The sequence below is a fragment of the Oncorhynchus clarkii genome, chromosome 5, assembly GCF_045791955.1.
Source record: "Oncorhynchus clarkii lewisi isolate Uvic-CL-2024 chromosome 5, UVic_Ocla_1.0, whole genome shotgun sequence".
NCBI lineage: Eukaryota > Metazoa > Chordata > Actinopteri > Salmoniformes > Salmonidae > Oncorhynchus > Oncorhynchus clarkii.
The window spans coordinates 92,858,619-92,873,066 of record NC_092151.1 but is presented as its reverse complement, the minus strand read 5'-3'; the positions used below and the strand labels follow the sequence as shown (position 1 = coordinate 92,873,066).

The following is a 14,448-nucleotide window of genomic DNA, read 5'->3' as shown; positions in this document are numbered from 1 at the left end:
TAATTGCTCCAGGGTCACCGTTGATAACTCTGAGGGTGGGTAATGCAAAAAACTAATATCCAATTCACACATGTAACACACGTGTACATGTGTGAATAAGGACAATTATAAGCACCCACGAAATAGTGTTTGTGTCTGTGCCTCTACGGGACAGGCCTCTCCGTGTTGTGTCTGTGCCTCTACGGGGGACAGGCCTCTCCGTGTTGTGTCTGTGTCTCTACGGGGGACAGGCCTCTCTCTCTGTGTTGTGTCTGTGTCTCTACGGGGGACAGGCCTCTCTCTGTGTTGTGTCTGTGCCTCTACGGGACAGGCCTCTCCCTGTGTTGTGTCTGTGCCTCTACGGGGGACAGGCCTCTCTCTCTGTGTTGTGTCTGTCTCTACGGGGGACAGGCCTCTCTCTCTGTGTTGTGTCTGTGGCTCTACGGGGGACAGGCCTCTCTCTCTGTGTTGTGTCTGTGGCTCTACGGGGGACAGGCCTCTCTCTCTGTGTTGTGTCTGTGTCTCTACGGGGGACAGGCCTCTCTCTCTGTGTTGTGTCTGTGTCTCTACGGGGGACAGGCCTCTCTCTCTGTGTTGTGTCTGTGTCTCTACGGGGGACAGGCCTCTCTCTCTGTGTTGTGTCTGTGTCTCTACGGGGGACAGGCCTCTCTCTGTGTTGTGTCTGTGCCTCTACGGGACAGGCCTCTCCCTGTGTTGTGTCTGTGCCTCTACGGGGGACAGGCCTCTCTCTCTGTGTTGTGTCTGTCTCTACGGGGGACAGGCCTCTCTCTCTGTGTTGTGTCTGTGGCTCTACGGGGGACAGGCCTCTCTCTCTGTGTTGTGACTGTGGCTCTACGGGGGACAGGCCTCTCTCTCTGTGTTGTGTCTGTGTCTCTACGGGGGACAGGCCTCTCTCTCTGTGTTGTGTCTGTCTCCACGGGGGACAGGCCTCTCTCTCTGTGTTGTGTCTTTGTCTCTACGGGGGACAGGCCTCTCTCCCTGTGTTGTGTCTGTGCCTCTACGGGGGACAGGCCTCTCTCTCTGTGTTGTGTCTGTCTCTACGGGGGACAGGCCTCTCTCTCTGTGTTGTGTCTGTGGCTCTACGGGGGACAGGCCTCTCTCTCTGTGTTGTGTCTGTGGCTCTACGGGGGACAGGCCTCCCTCTCTGTGTTGTGTCTGTGTCTCTACGGGGGACAGGCCTCTCTCTCTGTGTTGTGTCTGTGTCTCTACGGGGGACAGGCCTCTCTCTCTGTGTTGTGTCTGTGCCTCTACGGGGGACAGGCCTCTCTCTCTGTGTTGTGTCTGTGTCTCTACGGGGGACAGGCCTCTCTCTCTGTGTTGTGTCTGTCTCCACGGGGGACAGGCCTCTCTCTCTGTGTTGTGTCTTTGTCTCTACGGGGGACAGGCCTCTCTCTCTGTGTTGTGTCTGTCTCTACGGGGGACAGGCCTCTCTCTCTGTGTTGTGTCTGTGTCTCTACGGGGGACAGGCCTCTCTCTGTGTTGTGTCTGTGCCTCTACGGGGGACAGGCCTCTCTCTCTGTGTTGTGTCTGTGTCTCTACGGGGGACAGGCCTCTCTCTCTGTGTTGTGTCTGTGCCTCTACGGGGGACAGGCCTCTCTCTCTGTGTTGTGTCTGTCTCTCTACGGGGGACAGGCCTCTCTCTCTGTGTTGTGTCTGTGTCTCTACGGGGGACAGGCCTCTCTCTCTGTGTTGGGTCTGTCTCTACGGGGGACAGGCCTCTCTCTCTGTGTTGTGTCTTTGTCTCTATGGGGGACAGGCCTCTCTCTCTCTGTGTTGTGTCTGTGTCTCTACGGGGGACAGGCCCCTCTCTCTGTGTTATGTCTGTCTCTACGAGGGACAGGCCTCTCTCTCTGTGTTGTGTCTGTGTCTCTACGGGGGACAGGCCTCTCTCTCTGTGTTGTGTCTGTGCCTATACGGGGGACAGGCCTCTCTCTGTTGTGTCTGTGCCTCTACGGGGGACAGGCCTCTCTCTCTGTGTTGTGTCTATGTCTCTACGGGGGACAGGCCTCTCTCTCTGTGTTGTGTCTGTGTCTCTACGGGGGACAGGCCTCTCTATCTGTGTTGTGTCTGTCTCCACGGGGGACAGGCCTCTCTCTCTGTGTTGTGTCTTTGTCTCTACGGGGGACAGGCCTCTCTCTCTGTGTTGTGTCTGTCTCTACGGGGGACAGGCCTCACTCTCTGTGTTGTGTCTGTGTCTCTACGGGGGACAGGCCTCTCTCTCTGTGTTGTGTCTGTGCCTCTACGGGGGACAGGCCTCTCTCTCTGTGTTGTGTCTGTGTCTCTACGGGGGACAGGCCTCTCTCTGTGTTGTGTCTGTGCCTCTACGGGGGACAGGCCTCTCTCTCTGTGTTGTGTCTGTGCCTCTACGGGGGACAGGCCTCTCTCTCTGTGTTGTGTCTGTCTCTCTACGGGGGACAGGCCTCTCTCTCTGTGTTGTGTCTGTGTCTCTACGGGGGACAGGCCTCTCTCTCTGTGTTGTGTCTGTCTCTACGGGGGACAGGCCTCTCTCTCTGTGTTGTGTCTTTGTCTCTACGGGGGACAGGCCTCTCTCTCTCTGTGTTGTGTCTGTGTCTCTACGGGGGACAGGCCCCTCTCTCTGTGTTGTGTGTCTCTACGAGGGACAGGCCTCTCTCTCTGTGTTGTGTCTGTGTCTCTACGGGGGACAGGCCTCTCTCTCTGTGTTGTGTCTGTGCCTATACTGGGGACAGGCCTCTCTCTGTTGTGTCTGTGCCTCTACGGGGGACAGGCCTCTCTCTGTTGTGTCTGTGCCTCTACGGGGGACAGGCCTCTCTCTCTGTGTTGTGTCTGTGTCTCTACGGGGGACAAGCCTCTCTCTCTGTGTTGTGTCTGTGTCTCTACGGGGGACAGGCCTCTCTCTCTGTGTTGTGACTGTGGCTCTACGGGGGACAGGCCTCTCTCTCTGTGTTGTGTCTGTGTCTCTACGGGGGACAGGCCTCTCTCTCTGTGTTGTGTCTGTGTCTCTACGGGGGACAGGCCTCTCTCTCTGTGTTGTGTCTGTGTCTCTACGGGGGACAGGCCTCTCTCTCTGTGTTGTGTCTGTGTCTCTACGGGGGACAGGCCTCTCTCTCTGTGTTGTGTCTGTGTCTCTACGGGGGACAGGCCTCTCTCTCTGTGTTGTGTCTGTGTCTCTACGGGGGACAGGCCTCTCTCTCTGTGTTGTGTCTGTGTCTCTACGGGGGACAGGCCTCTCTCTCTGTGTTGTGTCTGTGTCTCTACGGGGGACAGGCCCCTCTCTCTCTGTGTTGTGTCTGTGTCTCTACGGGGGACAGGCCTCTCTGTGTTGTGTCTGTGTCTCTACGGGGGACAGGCCTCTCTCTCTGTGTTGTGTCTGTGGCAGACAGTATGCATCCCGCATCGGACTATACAGTCGTCAGAGAACCCACAAGCAGCGATGGAAGTCAACGGATGTGGTGTGTGTGTGTGTCTCTCTCTCTGTGTGTAGTCTCTACCTCCACAGCCAGGCTGTGATCTGACATGGACACGCTGGTGTTGCGATGCCAGCAGACATGCATGGTGCTGTTGGCACGATGATGGGTCTGCTTATCCAGAGAGTTACGGGACGACGACATGTCATCCTCTGACTCCTGATCCAGAGAAACCTCATCCGACGACCCTGAGGAAGGAGGGGAGGGGCAGGGAGGGGTTAGCTACATCTAAAGGGAGGGGTTACAGTACATTTGTAGTCAAGTCCACCCAATAGGAGCACCATCTGGCTCCAACAGTCCATGGATGCACCAGAAAATCCACTGACATAAGAATACACAACACATACAGCGATGGTTTCAAACCCAGACCAAGAGGCTAGATGGTTTCAAACCCAGACCAAGAGGCTAGATGGTTCCACAACATCCAGCCCAAGAGGCTAGATGGTTCCACAACATCCAGCCCAAGAGGCTAGATGGTTTCAAACCCAGACCAAGAGGCTAGATGGTTCCACAACATCCAGCCCAAGAGGCTAGATGGTTTCAAACCCAGACCAAGAGGCTAGATGTTTCCAAACCCAGACCAAGAGGCTAGATGTTTCCACAACATCCAGACCAAGAGGCTAGATGGTTTCAAACCCAGACCAAGAGGCTAGATGGTTCCACAACATGCAGACCAAGAGGCTAGATGGTTTCAAACCCAGACCAAGAGGCTAGATGGTTTCAAATCCAGACCAAGAGGCTAGATGGTTCCACAACATCCAGACCAAGAGGCTAGATGGTTTCAAACCCAGACCAAGAGGCTAGTTGGTTCCACAACATCCAGACCAAGAGGCTAGATGGTTTCAAACCCAGACCAAGAGGCTAGATGGTTCCACAACATCCAGCCCAAGAGGCTAGATGGTTTCAAACCCAGACCAAGAGGCTAGATGTTTCCAAACCCAGACCAAGAGGCTAGATGTTTCCACAACATCCAGACCAAGAGGCTAGATGGTTTCAAACCCAGACCAAGAGGCTAGATGGCTCCACAACATCCAGACCAAGAGGCTAGATGGTTTCAAATCCAGACCAAGAGGCTAGATGGTTCCACAACATCCAGACCAAGAGGCTAGATGGTTTCAAACCCAGACCAAGAGGCTAGTTGGTTCCACAACATCCAGACCAAGAGGCTAGATGGTTTCAAACCCAGACCAAGAGGCTAGATGGTTCCAAACCCAGACCAAGAGGCTAGATGGTTCCACAACATCCAGACCAAGAGGCTAGATGGTTCCACAACATCCAGACCAAGAGGCTAGATGGTTCCACAACATCCAGACCAAGAGGCTAGATGGTTCCACAACATCCAGACCAAGAGGCTAGATGGTTTCAAACCCAGACCAAGAGGCTAGTTGGTTCCACAACATCCAGACCAAGAGGCTAGATGGTTCCAAACCCAGACCAAGAGGCTAGATGGTTCCACAACATCCAGACCAAGAGGCTAGATGGTTCCACAACATCCAGACCAAGAGGCTAGATGGTTCCACAACATCCAGACCAAGAGGCTAGATGGTTCCACAACATCCAGACCAAGAGGCTAGATGGTTTCAAACCCAGACCAAGAGGCTAGATGGTTTCAAACCCAGACCAAGAGGCTAGATGGTTCCACAACACCCAGACCAAGAGGCTAGATGGTTTCAAACCCAGACCAAGAGGCTAGATGGTTTCAAACCCACACCAAGAGGCTAGATGGTTTCAAACCCACACCAAGAGGCTAGTTGGTTCCACAACATCCAGCCCAAGAGGCTAGATGGTTCCACAACATCCAGCTCAAGAGGCTAGATGGTTCCACAACAAAAGGGGAAAAGACAATATAAAATCATCATCACTATAAAAACAAAGAGGGATCTAATGCTGTAGGCTACAGCCAGGTGCACAAGTAGTATAGATCCTAACTATACACTACAGAGCGGGGTAATGCTGGGGTCGCCACAGGGCGGGGTAAGGCTGGGGTCGCAACAGGGCGGGGTAATGCTGGGGGTCGCCACAGGGCGGGGTAAGGCTGGGGTCGCAACAGGGCGGGGTAATGCTGGGGGTCGCCACAGGGCGGGGTAAGGCTCGGGTCGCAACAGGGCGGGGTAATGCTGGGGGTCGCCACAGGGCGGGGTAAGGCTGGGGTCGCCACAGGGCGGGGTAATGCTAAGATTGCTAGAGAGGGGTAATTCTGTCTTACTGTTGGAGCGATCCCAGAAAGGGGTAATTCTGTCTTACTGTTGGAGCGATCACAGAGAGGGGTAATTCTATGTCTTACTGTTGGAGCGATCACACAGCCCCGGGTCCAGGAACAGGTCTGATTTCTCCTGAGATTTCTTGGTCATCTCTATTGCCATGTTGAGATCCTCTATCCATTTCCCCATCTCCACCTTCGAGCTACAATCACATCCACACAGGGAGGTGAAACAGATCAGCTGAGGAAGTGAGCAGGATGGGTTTACGACTCAGGACTTTAACCAACCGGTTCAAAATTCTTAAATGAAGATTTGCATTTGTCTTTAGATTAAAAAGCATAACTGTTCTGTGTGTGTGTGTGTGTGTGTAACTCCTGTGTGTTTACCTGGCTGCCACCACAATGGTCCTCTGGGCAGAGTAGATGGTGAAGCAGTGAGGAACAGACCACTCATTCTCACTCTCTTCCACCTAAGGATGGAAGGGAAGGGGGGGAACACAGTAAGATGGTTGATCAGATCTACTGCACACCCGTCTGGCCTGGGGGGGGGGGTTATCTACTGCACATCCGTCTGGCCTGGGGGGGGGGTTATCTACTGCACAACCGTCTGGCCTGGGGGGGTTATCTACTGCACATCCGTCTGGCCTGGGGGGGGGTTATCTACTGCACATCCGTCTGGCCTGGGGGGGGGGGTTATCTACTGCACATCCGTCTGGCCTGGGGGCGGGGGGTTAACTACTGCACATCCGTCTGGCCTGGGGGCGGGGGGGTATCTACTGACAGGCAGTTAAACCCACTGTTCCCCAGTATAGCCGTCATTGTAAATAAGAATTTGTTCTCAACTGACTTGCCTAGTTAAATAAAGTTAAAATAAATACATTCTAAACACAGCTTCTTTCTCCCTTTAGCAGCCATTCACAGACGTCTCGTCAGAGCCCACATCTAAGCGTTGTTTTGTCTACACCAGTACGTACGGGAGAGGGAGCAGGGCCTCGTGCCCTAGCTAACAGAACCCAGAGTACTCACCGGGGCCTCCAAAACTATGAGCTGCATCACAAATGGAGAAGCAGAGACGCAGGTTAGACCAAGGCAGGGGACCTCGAGGTAGTCTCACTGACAAACAAACTGGACCTCAGTCAAACCCCCACCCTGACCTCCCAACTTCCCCCAACTCAACACAGTGCTACTCTTTTTTTTTGTAGAATGCAATGGAAACACCTCACACATCGCCCTGATCTGGAGTTAGATTCCCCCACCCTTAGCAGTGACTTATCTCCCTCAGTTTCCTTCTGTCTGACTCCCGACACAAACTGAACAACCAGCTGAGGAAAGATGATATTAAACCTTTCAGTAACTTTGGGGCTCAATTCAATCCGTAGCGTAGAAGATCTGCGTTGTAGCACGGGTCATTTCCCGATGGAGACGACATATTCAGCGTTTACCGCGCATGCGGTCTCCAGTGTACGCGATCTCCGGTGAACGCGGTCTCCAGTGAACGCGGTCTCCGGGGGAATGCGGTCTCCGGGGGAATGCGGTCTCCGGGGGAATGCGGTCTCCGGGGGAATGCGGTCTCCGGGGGAATGCGGTCTCCGGGGGAATGCGGTAACATTGCCTTTTTTTTAAAAGAGTAAATCGCGCTAGAAAGCAGATCTTCTGCACTACGGATTGAATCGAGCTCTCACAGTGGCCCATGAAGGTGATGTTTTCTGAAATGTCCATTTTGTCGTCATGGGGACGACTTGCTGAATCAAGACAGTTGCACAAAAACATGAGTAATAATTCAATCCAAAATAGGAAGGAAACATTCATTCACCTAATTATTAGGTTTTCCAGAAAACTCAGTTGAAAGATTTCCAGAATCAGGAGGGAAAGGAGGAATTCTGTTATTCTACAACTAAGATTTCTGAATTTTGCAACCCTAGTATGTATTTTATTAGCAGCAGGTTACCACAGCTAGGTCAGGTTACACACAGCTAGGTCAGGTTACCACAGCTAGGTCAGGTTACCACGGCTAGGTCAGGTTACCACGGCTAGGTCAGGTTACACACAGCTAGGTCAGGTTACACACAGCTAGGTCAGGTTACCACAGCTAGGTCAGGTTACCACGGCTAGGTCAGGTTACCACGGCTAGGTCAGGTTACACACAGCTAGGTCAGGTTACCACAGCTAGGTCAGGTTACCACAGCTAGGTCAGGTTACCACAGCTAGGTCAGGTTACCACAGCTGGGTCAGGTTACCACAGCTGGGTCAGGTTACCACAGCTGGGTCAGGTTACCACAGCTAGGTCAGGTTACCACAGCTAGGTCAGGTTACCACAGCTAGGTCAGGTTACCACAGCTAGGTCAGGTTACCACGGCTAGGTCAGGTTACCACGGCTAGGTCAGGTAACCACGGCTAGGTCAGGTTACCACGGCTAGGTCAGGTTACCACAGCTAGGTCAGGTTACCACAGCTAGGTCAGGTTACCACAGCTAGGTCAGGTTACCACAGCTAGGTCAGGTTACCACAGCTAGGTTAGGTTACCACAGCTAGGTCAGGTTACCACAGCTAGGTTAGGTTACCACAGCTAGGTCAGAGCCAGATTAACCTGAGGTCACAGCTAACAGGTTACCACAGCTAGGTCAGGTTACCACGGCTAGGTCAGGTTACCACGGCTAGGTCAGGTTACCACGGCTAGGTCAGGTTACCACGGCTAGGTCAGGTTACCACGGCTAGGTCAGGTTACCACGGCTAGGTCAGGTTACCACGGCTAGGTCAGGTTACCACGGCTAGGTCAGGTTACCACGGCTAGGTCAGGTTACCACGGCTAGGTCAGGTTACCACGGCTAGGTCAGGTTACCACAGCTAGGTCAGGTTACCACAGCTAGGTCAGGTTACCACAGCTAGGTCAGGTTACCACAGCTAGGTTAGGTTACCACAGCTAGGTCAGGTTACCACAGCTAGGTTAGGTTACCACAGCTAGGTCAGAGCCAGATTAACCTGAGGTCACAGCTAACAGGGTAAAGGTCAGGGGTTAAAAACAGGGCAGGCAGCTTTATACTCACGATCATGCCGTGCAGAGGCAGCTGGCCATGGACCTTGAACTGGTTGGTGGCCGTCACACCTTTACTCGTGTACAGGAGCTGGTCGGAGAACTGAGAGGGAAAGACCGAACATAGACCATGAGATACACCACGACACAAACTATTGTTATCCTAATTAGGGTTGTCATGACACCAGTAACCTAATGTTGCATGCGTAAAATAAACGGTTGAAATTAGATTCTCTCTCTCCCCCCCCCCCCCAAAAAAAACTGTTCAAGCAATTCTGTAAATGTGGATGAGTGTTTGAAAGCATCCGATCCATGATGCGTTGTGGGTAAATGGCGACTGACTGATCTACAAATAATAAACAGAGTCGTTATTTATGATGAAAGTTGATTTGTAGATCAGTCGGTAGGCAGTCGCCTGCATTGTCAGCTGTAATGTCGAACATGCCTGTTTGTTAACGTCCCCCCCACCGTGACAACGCTAATCCTAATAGTTTATACTGAGGGACCACTAACTGGCATAAAACATGACATATCTGAAGACCGAGAGGAAAGATACACATCAATATATTTAATTTAACCTTTATTTGTCCGGGTTTGACTCATTGAGATCATCTCTGGTTTATAACAGTGTACAGTAAGTCACGCTGGATAAGAGCCTGCTAAAATGACTCCAATAGAAATCATACAGGAGACAGAGGAAAGACATGAAATAAACGAGAAACTCACATTTGTCTGAGTGACACTAATCATTTTCTCAGCTTGTATATAAAAGATAGAAATCAACAAACAAAAGGGATTGTTGAAACTGAAACTCACCAGGAAAAACATCCTTTGCTGCAGCCCTTTTTTGGTCAGCTTGTACAGACAACCCTCTCGAATGAACTCCTGAAAACCAGAAAAGTAAAAGTTTTTTTTTTTTTAAACTGTCAACTGCGTTTATTTTCAGCAAACTTAACACGTGTAAATATTTGTATGAACATAACAAGATTCAACAACTGAGACATAAACTGAACAAATTACACAGACGTGAAATGGAATATTGTGTCCCTGAACAAAGGTGGGGGGGGGGTTAAAATCAAAAGAAACAGTCAATGCAGCTGGTGGCCACCGCAAGTACTGCAGTGCATCTCCTCATTTTACCCCACTCTTCCACCAAGGCACCTGCAAGTTCCCGGGCATTTCTGGGGGGAATGACCCTAGCCCTCACCCTTCGATCCAACAGGTCCAGACATGCTCAATGGGATTGAGATCTGGGTTCTTCGCTGGCCATGGCAGAACACTGACATTCCTGTCTTGCAGGAAATCACGCACAGAACGAGCAGTAATGCTGGTGGCATTGTCATGCTGGAGGGTCAGGTCAGGATGACCCTGCAGGAAGGGTACCACATGAGGGAGGAGGATGTCTTCCCTGTAAAGCACAGTGTTGAGATTGCCTGCAATGACAACAAGCTCAGTCCGATGATGCTGTGACACACCGCCTCAGACCACGACGGACCCTCCACCTCCAAAACAATCCCGCTGCAGAGCACAGGCCTTGGTGTAACGCTCATTCCTTCAACGATAAACGCGAATCTGACCATCACCCCTGGTGAGACAAAACCGTGACTCGTCAGCGAAGAACACGTTTTACCAGTCCTGTCTGGTCCAGTGACAGTGGGTTTGTGCCCATAAGCGACGTTGCTGCCGGTGATGTCTGGTGAGGACCTGCCTTACAACAGGCCTACAAGCCCTCAGTTCACCCTCTCTCAGCCTATTGCGGACAGTCTGAGCACTGATGGAGGGATTGTGCGTTCCTGGTGAAACTCGGGCAGTTGTTGTTGCCATCCTGTACCTGTCCCGTAGGTGTGATGTTCGGATGTACCGATCCTGTCCTGCGAGGACGATCACCTGTCCGTCCTGTCTCCCTGAAGCGCTGTCTTAGGCGTCTCACAGTACAGACATGGCAATTTATTGCCCTGGCCACATCTGCAGCCCTCATGCCTCCTTGCAGCATGCCTAAGGCATGTTCACGCAGATCAGAAGTGACCTTGGGCATCTTTCTTTTGGTGGTTTTCAGAGTCAGTAGAACAGCCTCTTTAGTGTCCTAAGTTTTCATAACTGTGACCTTAGTTGCCCCTCGTCCCCAGTCTACCTCTCCTCCAACCCCAGTCTACCTCTCCTCCAACCCCAGTCTACCTCTCCTGAATACTGCTCCCGCCCCCCAGTCTACCTCTCCTCTCGCCCTGACCACTGATGTAAAAATAGATCTACTTTATCAGTCAGTGCTTGCCGTCTTCTTCAAAACATTCAGATTACTCCTGCTACAGCACCCAAAGACTCATTCACCCTACAGAACTTAGTTGAGCATTTTGTGCAGTGATGTAGTCAAGTCACTAAGTGTTCAAGTCTCCAGCGTTTGTTCAGGTCTATCTCCTGGACTCGAGTACTACAGTACTGGTGCCGTCTCCCTCTACGAGGTACCAGACTCACCCCGCCGGGCGCAGTGAGGTTCTACGAGGTACCAGACTCACCCCGCCGGGCACAGTGAGGTTCTACGAGGTACCAGACTCACCCCGCCGGGCACAGTGAGGTTCTACGAGGTACCAGACTCACCCCGCCGGGCGCAGTGAGGGTCTACGAGGTACAAGACTCACCCCGCCGGGCGCAGTGAGGGTCTACGAGGTACAAGACTCACCCCGCCGGGCGCAGTGAGGGTCTACGAGGTACCAGACTCACCCCGCCGGGCGCAGTGAGGGTCTACGAGGTACTAGACTCACCCCGCCGGGCGCAGTGAGGGTCTACGAGGTACTAGACTCACCCCGCCGGGCACAGTGAGGGTCTACGAGGTACTAGACTCACCCCGCCGGGCGCAGTGAGGGTCTACGAGGTACCAGACTCACCCCGCCGGGCGCAGTGAGGGTCTACGAGGTACTAGACTCACCCCGCCGGGCACAGTGAGGTTCTACGAGGTACTAGACTCACCCCGCCGGGCACAGTGAGGTTCTACGAGGTACTAGACTCACCCTGCCAGGCGCAGTGAGGTTCTCGATGCCGATCAGGTCTCTCTGGAGCTCGGACAGCTTCTGGAAGTTCTCCAGACGGATCAAACTACTCTGGAGCTGATTGGTCATCTCTGCCACCTCCTTCAGGGCCTCTGTACACGAGGGACAAAGGGATAAGGGTACATACAGGAGGGTTGAGGATCCACACAGGAGGGATACCAAACATCAGGGAATATGACAAGATGGCGGTTGCTTAGCTCGGCCCAGGATTACCAACCCATTCAGAACATTTTCTCCCTGCTGAACATGACCCAGGTCTCTTAAGGAGAAATGAGCAGGAGGGCTAGGTATCTGACTATAATCCAAATGAAAAGGATTGGCACCTCTAACCCCTGGCAATTATGCCCTCATTAACTGAAGGGCACGCCCATTCTCTGGATTCTATTACTATGCTCTGACTGTCAATGTGACAGCTCTACGGACCACCCACCCATCAGCCACGTAGCATTCTCAATGTGACAGCTCTACGGTCCCCTGACGGACCTCCCACCTAAACAGCCACGTAGCATTCTCAATGTGACAGCTCTACGGTCCCCTGACGGACCTCCCACCCATCAGCCCCGTAGTATTCTCAATGTGACAGCTCTACGGTCCCCCGACGGACCTCCCACCCATCAGCCCCGTAGCATTCTCAATGTGACAGCTCTACGGTCCCCTGACGGACCTCCCACCCATCAGCCCCGTAGCATTCTCAATGTGACAGCTCTACGGTCCCCTGACGGACCTCGCACCCATCAGCCCCGTAGCATTCTATATGTGACAGCTCTACAGTCCCCTGACGGACCTCCCACCCATCAGCCCCGTAGCATTCTCAATGTGACAGCTCTACGGTCCCCCGACGGACCTCCCACCCATCAACCCCGTAGCATTCTCAATGTGACAGCTCTACGGTCCCCTGACGGACCACCCACCCATCAACCACGAAGCATTCTCACCTCTGCAGTTGTTGTGGTCGGGGTGGTCTGGGCTGTAGTGTTTACACAGTCTCTCTAGGATCAGTTTGTAGTGCATGAGGCGCTGGATGGGCTTCAGCAGGAACGTGTTGAGAGGCAGGTAACACACCTTCTGAAGCTCAAACTCCTTATACACCGTCTCCAGCTTCTTCAGGCGCTTGGTGGCCTTCTCCAGCTCGGTGAGCACCTCGTCATGTTTCTGCAGGTAGTTGGTGAACTCCTGAGGAGAGAAGCATGAAACAACAAGCTCAAAGCAGGGATCCCTTTATAAAAACACGGTAATGGTCTGAGTAGTGTGGACACCGTGTTTAAAATCACTTCCCAACATAATGTAAACAGATGCAGTACTAAGCTTACACATGACAATGGGAGTTAAGACGGTTTATCCCATCACTTTCCATCCCTGTTTCGTACAGCAGCAGTCTCCCATCTGACTATAGTGTGTAGCAGTAACCCGTCTGAACAACCAGGTGGTGACAGGAGTCCAGTCTCACCTTGAGAGCACACATGTTCCTCAGCATGACGTCTCCAATCCTCTGGTAGTCTCCCTTCACATGAGCGTTAGAGCGCCCCTCCCTGGTCACAAACAAACCCCCCAAAAATAAATACTTTTGACAACATACCTTAGCTTTGACAGTAAAAAAATATCAAGTTTTTTTTTTTAAATAAATATAATTGCTGCGTTCCATCTTTCAGTGTTGCCGTACTCTTCCCTTTCTCAGAAGGCTTAGTATAACAGCATTAGTCTAATGTTTATATATGCAGATTACCACAGCATTAGTCTGTTTTACATATGTAGATTAGTATGTTTTACATATGTAGATTACCACAGCATTAGTCTGTTTTACATATGTAGATTAGTCTGTTTTACATATGCAGATTACCACAGCATTAGTCTGTTTTATATATGTAGATTAGTCTGTTTTATATATGTAGATTAGTCTGTTTTATATATGTAGATTACCACAGCATTAGTCTGTTTTACATATATAGATTACCACAGCATTAGTCTGTTTTATATATGTAGATTACCACAGCATTAGTCTGTTTTATATATGTAGATTACCACAGCATTAGTCTAATGTTTTATGTAGATTACCACAGCATTAGTCTGTTTTATATATGTAGATTAGTCTAATGTTTTATATATGTAGATTAGTCTAATGTTTTACATATGTAGATTAGTCTAATGTTTTACATATGTAGATACATGAGAGCAGCACTGACCATAAAGCTAGTCTCTGGTCGACCTCCTTGAGGAACCCCCGGTGGAACTCGTAAATGGGGTCGATGTTGGAGAACAGCAGGGTCATCAGCCCCTCTGGCATGGCGTTCTCTTTGATCACCGCGCTGCGGAACCACTGACGGGGGAAGTGAAAGAGAAAAAAGACAGATTTTTAGCATTAAAAACACAAGCCTTGTTCCAGATCTGTTTGGGTTGTGCAGCATATTCTTATGGCGAGAGACTGCACAAACTGATCTGGGACCAGGCTACCGCAGTAAAAAACAACATAATACTGTACACAGCCACAGATGAAACACACACACTGCGTGTATCGCTCACCACTGTGATGACCTCTAGGTCTTTCAGGTAGGTCCTCTCTGTGGTTAGAATCTCTTTGGCAATGAAGTAGGCCTTGTCAGTGGGATATCGCTGAGGAATGAGACCATCAGGTCATGTCAACACTGGATACACACAGTATTCAGGAAATAATCAAAACAGCTTTATGGAAAATATAGCTCATAAAGATTAAAATAAAGTGAATTTGGCCCTGATA

General features: G+C 51.4%; 1 protein-coding gene across 9 annotated transcripts in view; it reads right to left on the bottom strand.

The window, feature by feature from the left end:
* LOC139409571 (FERM, RhoGEF and pleckstrin domain protein 2) overlaps positions 1–14,448 on the bottom strand; it is an 84,747-nt gene that overhangs the window by 13,547 nt on the left and 56,752 nt on the right. For 4 of the 9 annotated variants that reach the window (XR_011634427.1, XR_011634428.1, XM_071154929.1 and 1 more), the window contains exons 15-23: positions 14,235–14,324; positions 13,898–14,031; positions 13,165–13,246; positions 12,653–12,890; positions 11,679–11,809; positions 9,493–9,561; positions 8,690–8,779; positions 6,034–6,116; positions 5,731–5,849 (exon numbers count right to left, since the gene is read on the bottom strand). Coding sequence is in view for 6 of the 9 variants with exons in the window: in XM_071154929.1 (XP_071011030.1) it covers positions 5,731–5,849; positions 6,034–6,116; positions 8,690–8,779; positions 9,493–9,561; positions 11,679–11,809; positions 12,653–12,890; positions 13,165–13,246; positions 13,898–14,031; positions 14,235–14,324 (1,036 nt within the window). In the remaining 3 variants the exon portion in view is untranslated. Of the gene's footprint in view, positions 1–3,470; positions 3,635–5,730; positions 5,850–6,033; positions 6,117–6,672; positions 6,694–8,689; positions 8,780–9,492; positions 9,562–11,678; positions 11,810–12,652; positions 12,891–13,164; positions 13,247–13,897; positions 14,032–14,234; positions 14,325–14,448 lie in introns of all 9 variants that reach the window. The other 5 variants (XM_071154925.1, XM_071154928.1, XM_071154927.1 and 2 more) reach the window with 4 other exon arrangements.